The sequence below is a fragment of the Festucalex cinctus genome, chromosome 20, assembly GCF_051991245.1.
Source record: "Festucalex cinctus isolate MCC-2025b chromosome 20, RoL_Fcin_1.0, whole genome shotgun sequence".
Taxonomy (NCBI): domain Eukaryota; kingdom Metazoa; phylum Chordata; class Actinopteri; order Syngnathiformes; family Syngnathidae; genus Festucalex; species Festucalex cinctus.
The window spans coordinates 20,683,305-20,691,398 of NC_135430.1; the positions used below are offsets into that span (position 1 = coordinate 20,683,305).

Consider the following 8,094-nt stretch of genomic DNA (forward strand, 5'->3'; position numbering starts at 1 on the left):
TAAAATAAAAACGAAAATGCCTTTTAAAAAAAACTAACTATAATTATAGCAATGTTCTTCGTTTTAGTCTTTGGAAATTAATTTCATGCATGAGCCTTTGGGGATGATTTTAAACGCGATTTTAAGTACAGTAGATTTATTTTTATATGAACTCATTCACTGGCAGCCATTTTCACTGAAGCTCCCAGCTGCTTTACAGGATTATGACCGATTTTGCAAGAATATTGTGTAATATTGCTATAAAAACTTGGAACCCACCAAAGGGAAGATTAGCGTCTCTTCTTTCGTCAGGAAAAAAAATATATATCTTTTTCTGTTTTGCAACAATTAGCATTAGTATATAGAAAAGTTTCGTCATTATTCACAAATCTGTTTAAAACTGTGGGGACAACAGCTTGTTGCAACATGGCCCTGGTTGATCTCTTATACTCTGATGACACCCACTGGCTGTTTTAGTAATAACTACCATTGCTTTAACTGTTCTCTTCAGTTCAAAGGCTGCAACAAAGCCTTAAATGTTGCTCTAGCATAAAAAAAACAACAACAACGTATAAATACGTCTTTGGGACACTGGTAATATTTAGAATAGAACGTATTTATACGTTTTTGGGTGCAAATGAGTTAAACGGAATAAGGACGTTTGAAAGTGTGCTACAGAAGTGATGTCATCTAGCAACAGCCAATAGTAAAGCATCTTCAGATGACGTCGCTCCCATATTGCGCACAAGTAATAAACATTAAAAAAAAAAAAAAAAACATACTGAAATTAACTAAAACTAAGCATGTATTAAATAACTAAAACTAATAAAAACTAACAGAACACTCCTGAAAACTAATTAAAACAAACTACATTTAAAAAACAAAACTCAAAACTAACTAAAATGAAAATTCCAAAACTGATAACTCTGCTCCATATGAGCAATAGAATACATTATATCTCAATTACATACAAAAACGTTGCCAAACAGGCACCATATTTGACCCACAATCCAGTTCATGCAGGTGCAGCAAGATGATCTTATTTCACGTCCGCTCAACTGATCTTTTTCCACTCACCTTTTGCGTTTGCGGCCATCAGGTGCGGATTCCGTGGCGGCTACATGGAGATCGTCAACATGGACCCGGCGGTGAAGGCCCAACTTCTCAAACTGGTTTCCGTGCGCTTATGTCCCCCCGTCCCCGGGCAGGCTCTCCTCGACTTGGTGGTGAATCCCCCTCAGCCTGACGAGCCGTCCTACGCCACTTTCATCAAGGTCGGCATAGTCGGAACCACAAAGCGCTGCTGTCGTCATGCAAATGTGACCTTTACCGCGACAACAAACAAAAATGAATTTGATATTTTTACGGCTGTCAGCATCATGAGCTCAAGTTAGACATGTTCTGAAATATGCCGCAATGTAAAAAAAAAAATTTTTTTTTTTTTTTTGGAGACTGAGAAAGACATTTCCAAAGTGTTGTAATGCAGTCTGAGTGAATCGGATCAATAGTCATGTCAAAGTACAGTATGGCTCCAAATCCATTATGATGATGATGATGATCTCAGACTGTAGCCTGGTCAGTATATTTAATACATTTAATAGCGCCCATCTTTTGGAAATATCATCATTCAGCTCATCCCTGTATCGGCCACAAGGGGGTGACAAAATCAGTGCATCGGGTCACTTTAAATCGTGTATTTTAGCGCTGTCAAAGTTCAAGCGTTAATAGATTAATTAATCATAGAAAAATGTCGCATTGATCACGTATTAACGCATATTAATCGCATGCATGCAATTGCGTACATGCATTTAATCAATGTTTACAAATGACATTCAGATAAACTGCGTTAATGTCGAAATATTACGGTATTTTGTGTTTCTTTTATATTACGCAAGTAATTTAGCTGATTAATGGTGATTGATCAAAATTAAAAAAGTGTGATTAATCAGATTAAAAATGTAAATTGTTTGACAGCACTCATTTTTATTGACACATTTGAATGTCCTGAAAGGAACGCACGGCAGTGCTGGACGCCCTGGCGGAGAAGGCCAGGATGACGGAGCAGATTTTCAACACAGTACCCGGTATCACGTGCAACCCAGTGCAGGGCGCCATGTACACGTTCCCGCGCATCACTCTACCTCAGAAGGCCGTCGACAAGGCCAAGGTGCGTCCGCCCGTTGCTTTCAGATGGCAGCCGAGTTCCTTTGACCGAGCGCCACGTTGACTCGACAGGAGGCAGGCCAAATGCCCGACATGTATTACTGCATGAGGCTGCTGGAAGAAGAGGGCATCTGCCTTGTGCCCGGGAGCGGCTTCGGGCAAAGGGAGGGAACTTTCCATTTCAGGTCAGTGCATTCGCAGGCGGCATTAAATGAACGTCAACAGAAAAGCGACCGTTATCTCCGTCTCCTCCAGGATGACCATCCTACCGCCGACTGAGAAATTAAAGATCGTACTGCAGAAGATCAGCGCCTTCCACCAGCGCTTCACGCACGAGTTTTCTTAACAGTCCACTTTGAACCGTTCCAAGTCTCGAAAGTGCCTCTGCATCCGTCCATTTTACGAAGTACTTTTTAGACTAGCACAGGGGTGTCCAAACTTTTTCATTTGAGGGCCACATACAGAAAATCAGAAGGACGCAAGGGCCACATCATGTTATGAAGAGAAATTGTCTTTAGTCCTAAAAATTGTGCAAATTATTTGTGCTTTTGCATATTTAGACAAATGCTACAGGATATAAAGCAATTTATTTGTAATATGGCAGTAGAGTTATTATAGTTTTGGCATTTTTCATTTTAGTTAGTTTTTATTAGTTTTCAGGGTGGTTCTGTTAGTTTTTATTATTTTAGTTCTTTAAAAAATGCTTAGTTTCAGTTTAGTTTGTTAGTTTCAGTATTAGTATTAGGTTTTGTTTTTAAAAAAAAAAAAGCAGTCAAGGTCATCTTTTGCTGCTTTTCTCTTGGCTGCTGCGAAATGAGGTCACTTCTGTGTGACAAACTTTCAAACGTCATTATTCTGGTTTATATCCAAATAAATCTACTAAAAATCTCATTTAAAATTAATTACCAAAGACTAAAGCAAAGGACATGTTTGCTATAATTGTAGTTAGTTTTAGTTAATTTTGTAAAGATAAAATGTAGTTTCAGTTTTATTTTATTTCGGTAACAATATTTTTTTCATTAGTTTTAGTTAAATAAAATAACCTTTAATGGCACCTGTTTTTCGACACCCTCCCTTCTTACTTTGACCATCTGCAAACATTTTTGTTTTATTTTATTTGAACTGAGTCAAATGCCATTTTTAGCAAATGTTGCGGGCCACTGAAAAATGGACGGCGGGCCGCAAATGGCCCCCGGGCCGTAGTTTGGACACCTCTGGACTAGCATGTATAAACATAATGCACTTTTTCCAAACAGCAACCTTGCCAGATAATCACGCTGCTAGCCACTATGAAATGCTAAGCTAATGATTAGACTGCCATTTGAAGGCGCCAACTCAAATGTAAAAAGCACTTTTTAATTAAATGTGATTAAACACTTGTTTGTTAACTAGGGTTGTCACAAGAACCGATACTTGGGTGCCAAGTCGATGTCAAGATTCTGAAAATGTGACGGTACTGCCTTTTCAACAATACCCGAAGTATCGTTGGTATCGATTTGGCCGTGTCTTTTATGTTGTTTTGGGGGTGTTTATTTATTTTATTTTTTTATCCCACACGCACTCATTCACACAAGTTTACATCATGTAAACTGGGTGGATATGGGCACTTATCTGGCAACCCACGTTACGTCTAATGACGTCACGTGACTACCCTCCCGCTGCTACAATAATAAGGAAGTCGAGTGACAGTAGCCTGCACGTCTGCGTCGTCTTCAACTGCAAGCGGCCCATCAATTAGTTGAGAAGAAAAACACCAAAAGTCGCGTATGGAAGTACTTTGGATTTTGAGGTTGATGCGCAGGGATTGAGATGCCGAAACCGTTTCCAGACGAAAGGGGAACACATCCAACTTGGCGAAACGTGGACATCCAGACGTGTACAAACAATTCAAGGCAAGTGCATTTGAATTCCCGTGTTATCATTGTTGTCCATATCTAAACTAATAACGTTAGTATGATGACCCCACCTGCTTGGCGAAGTAACGTTAGCATTATGTTCAGCCTCGTCTGTCCGGCATAATAGTTAGGAAATTTTAATTTACTGAATCACCTAAAGTAACATTACGCAATCCTGAAATAAAATATCAAACGTTGTTTTGTTCGTTTGCGTGTGCGCGCGTGTCTGTGAGGCTACGTGCTGAAACTGGTTGGTAAATAAGCAGCACAGTATGAGATTTTTATTTTTTAATGCTACATTCACTGTGATGCATTTTTTATTTTACAGTATTTTCGTGTTTAGTACTTATTGTTTATTTATTGAACATATAAACAAGTAGCAAATAATTTAAAGAAGAAACTCATAGCAATTATTTGTGATTGTTCACATGTCCAAAGGGAGTAGGAAGAAGTTTCTGGTATCGTGACATCCCTATTTGTAACCTTTGTTGTTGTTTTTTGGTACAATTGAGAGGAGTCGCAATGTAGCATTGGCCCACGAAGCCACCATTTTGTTTTTATTTTAAAAACCCTCAAGAGCTCACATGCTTTTTTTAGAAAACAGGAAAAAAAATGGACAAACTAAAACAATGGCTGAACTCTTGTAAACCTCATAGCAACTCAGTAACACTTTTAAACTGATGCTTGGTTCCCTTCACCTTCCCACGTGTCCCTGGACCACTTGTTGGGACGTTCGCCGGCACAGTTTAGTCCTCGTGATCTTTTCACAGCTCGTCTCTTGTGTGTGACAACTCGGTTGCATGCTCCTCCAAAAACTTACTGAAAGCATCCACTGTTCTGTCCCCACCTTCAAACTTGACCGGCTTTTGTTTGCCGTCTCTTGGTGCAAAGTATATCGTGGGGAAACCTTCGACTTTGTACTTTTCGTTGGGAACGTCATTAGCGGTGGCGTCCATCTTGGCGATCACCAGGTTCTTCTCACTTTTGTACTTCTTAGCTAGAGCCAAGTATTCGGGCTCCAGTTTTTTGCAGTGTCCGCACCAAGGAGCGTAAAACTCGATGAGGACGTCCTTCTGGGCATCCATGACGATGTTATCGAAGGTTTTTCCGACCACGACCTTCACCGGCCCTTTGTTGTTCTTCGGCACGGGCTGCGACTTGATGATGGGCTTCAGCTTTCCTGTTGACATCAATGCAAAGGATAAGGTAGTATACAACGTGTGACTGGAATGATTTGATTTTTCTTTTAAAACGCACCCTTTTTGAAAGCCACAACGAACTCCCTCAGCACATCAGAGTCAAAGTCGTCGGGCTCCATGGCAAACTTTTTCCCACCGTCGGCCAGAATGGCGACGTTGACCTCCTCGCCGCTCTCGCTCAGACCCAAACTCTTCAGCTCGTCTGCGTAGTCTTCCTCGTCGGCGATGGCAAACGTGTACTCGGGGAAGTCGTGGGCCACCTCCAGCACCTTCGACCTCCAGAACTGAGTGGCTGAACACGCACAATGCTCATTTTGATGACGAGTGCAGACATGAGGCAACAAACGTACCTTTCCTGTAGTCGAAGCTAAAGTCGACTCCGTAGTACACGACCACGAGTGGCCTGTGCTCGTAGCGCTTGGCGTCATTGCTTGGCTTCCTGTGACCCACCAGAGGGATCACGTTCTTCTTGACGAACTCTTGCACATCTGACACTGAGGTAGAGCCCTGGCAGGGGCAAAAAAAAAAAAAAAAAGGAGTCACATTCGTGATCACAGTAACTACATACGTGCAGGGGGGAGTCGGTTACCTCTACTGGAAGTGTACGTGAAGCAGGCTCCAATTTGGAGCGGAATTTTTCTGGCTGGGCGACGACCACCTGACCAGGTGACGCTTTGAGCAACTTGGCCACATCGGAGCTGAAGGTGTGCCGGAAGGTGAAGTCTTCCCTCAGCGAGTTACCTGCCACGCCGACAGCAGCAGCCATTGTTTTTATTGAAACTTTATTCATCAAAAATATGGGTGCAGCCTACTTACAAGCCTCAATGTAGGTCTCGTACGCCGCATCCCGTTCGCCGGAGAAAACGCCGACAATGACCGCATCGTCGCCATCTTTCAGAAGCTCCTGCACTTGTTTGGCAGCCTGCACCTGCTTGGATGGAGGCCCCGCCTGCTCGCCCATGTAGTCCACAATGCCTGCAGGCAAAGCGGGAATTCAGCACAAACCGACTTCGGGGAAACCATGCCGCGAGGACGCCACGTACCGTGCTGCTCTCTGGGCCCGTTGTAGTCAAACACTTTGCCCTTCCGGAACATCTTGAGGGTGGGGTAGCCGGTGACGTCGAAGCGGGAGGCGATCTCGCTCTCCGCCGTGGCGTCCACTTTGGCGAGAGGGATGGGCGGCGAGCGCCGGCTTAACTCTTTGGCTGCCTTCTCGTACTCGGGAGCCAAACGCTTACAATGTCCACACCTGGAAGCCATACGCAATTAACTCAGACATCCACGTTCAGAATGCAAACTACAATTTCTGGACTTAACATGAGTAAAAGCAGTCGTGCGACTTACCACGGTGCATAAAACTCCACCAGGATGATGTCGGCATTGTTGACCGTCTCATCAAAGTCCTTCGCGGTGAGCACCAGCGTGGCCTCAGGTGGGGGCTTCCAGTCTGGCTGAGAAATCTCTTGGACGCGGGCCACGATGGCTGCAGACAAGGAGACAAGGTCCTGCTTACTTGTATTTTGGAATAAATAAGTTAAAAAAAAAATCAGAGTATCACTTTTTTCCACTACATTACGCAAAATTAATTCACAATATGTCTCCGTTAAACATACCCTTCTCTGTCCTGTCTCCGTCGTAGTCCACAGCTTCGCCTCGCTTCAATATCTTGATGGTGGGATAGCCCGACACCTCGAACCTGCTCCCCAAGTCCTTCGCCTCGGTGGCGTCCACTTTTGCCACCGGAATGGGAGGATCGTTCTCCTTCAGGGTCTGCGCAATCTTCTCGTACTCCGGCGCAAACTGTTTACAGTGGCCGCACCTGCACAAAAGTGCATGTGTACGTGAAGCGCAGACGACTAAACAACATACTTCCTTGACACCAATTCCCCATTTAGATTATAGCATGCATATTGATGTTTCCATAAAGGTACCATGGTGCGTAGAACTCGATGAGCACGGTGTCTTTGCCCTCCATGAAGGTATCAAAGTTGCTATCGTTAAGAATCAGAACTCCATTCTCCTCTTTAACTTCTGTGTCGTCGTCGTCGCTTTCCTCCACTTCGTCACTCTCGTCCTGCTCATCCTCGTATTCTTTTTAGATCAAAAACGAAACATGGAAGAATTAGCCAACAGAATTGTTCTATAGTTGGAGGCCACGAAAACAAACCATGCTCCAAAATGATTTGGAAACTCAAGCTAACGTTTAATGCAGTTTTCTTCACTCACCTGACAAAAACAAGCTAAAGTTTGGCTGCTACACTGTTGACGTTAGCTTGCTAACATCGCCGGCAATATGGCTACATTTTAAATGACATCAAACGTGTGTGGAACAAACACAGCGGTACTATTACAAAATGCAGGTGAATTATACGATTATTTATGTTTCTAAACTCACCATCTTCACATCTGCAATCAGACATAAAGTGAGCAACGCCGAGCAGCACAATGAACAGCAACACAGTCCTCTTCATCGTCCAAAGACGTTTGGCCTCTTTACTAAGAACAATTAATTTGGCAATTTAGGATTTGTTTGAATGTCATCGAATTGAAATAGTCTGGGTCAATCCCGATTTATAACCGCAGGGTGGCCTTTGGCTTTGTGGTTTCTCACAAAAGCTAATCACAGCGCTCAGCACCTCCTCCGGTCTGCGACTTGTCTGACTTGCCACGTTTTGATTGGCCGCCGCCGCCGCCCTTTGTCCAATGGCAAGCCGCCACTCCATGAACCAACAGGAAACGTAAACGCGCATGATTGGTCAGTTTTGTCGAAAGTGAAACGTTTCCTCCTTGATACTCGAAATGCGTTTTGTTTTGTTTTTTACTTATGTGCACGTAAATTACGTGTTCGAAACGTTTGT

At 43.2% G+C, this 8,094-nt stretch overlaps 2 protein-coding genes across 5 annotated transcripts in view; one reads left to right on the forward strand and one right to left on the reverse strand.

Annotated features, from left to right (window-relative positions):
* Positions 1–4,870, forward strand: part of LOC144009583 (alanine aminotransferase 2-like) — a 15,173-nt gene extending 10,303 nt beyond the window's left edge. For 3 of the 4 annotated variants that reach the window (XM_077509397.1, XM_077509400.1, XM_077509399.1), the window contains 4 exons: positions 1,079–1,253; positions 1,991–2,146; positions 2,215–2,327; positions 2,398–3,531. In XM_077509397.1, the coding sequence (XP_077365523.1) occupies positions 1,079–1,253; positions 1,991–2,146; positions 2,215–2,327; positions 2,398–2,488 (535 nt within the window). In that variant the 3' untranslated portion in view covers positions 2,489–3,531. Of the gene's footprint in view, positions 1–1,078; positions 1,254–1,990; positions 2,147–2,214; positions 2,328–2,397 lie in introns of all 4 variants that reach the window. The other variant, XM_077509398.1, reaches the window with a different exon arrangement.
* Positions 4,563–7,921, reverse strand: pdia4 (protein disulfide isomerase family A, member 4). Its single transcript, XM_077509396.1, has 10 exons — positions 7,632–7,921; positions 7,168–7,327; positions 6,850–7,055; positions 6,581–6,719; positions 6,280–6,485; positions 6,053–6,211; positions 5,826–5,977; positions 5,587–5,743; positions 5,295–5,528; positions 4,563–5,217 (listed from the first exon to the last, which is right to left on the reverse strand). Exons 1-10 carry the CDS (start codon positions 7,705–7,707, stop codon positions 4,802–4,804), a joined length of 1,905 nt encoding a protein of 634 aa, XP_077365522.1. The 5' UTR covers positions 7,708–7,921; the 3' UTR covers positions 4,563–4,801.
* Positions 7,922–8,094: the final 173 nt, after the last annotated feature.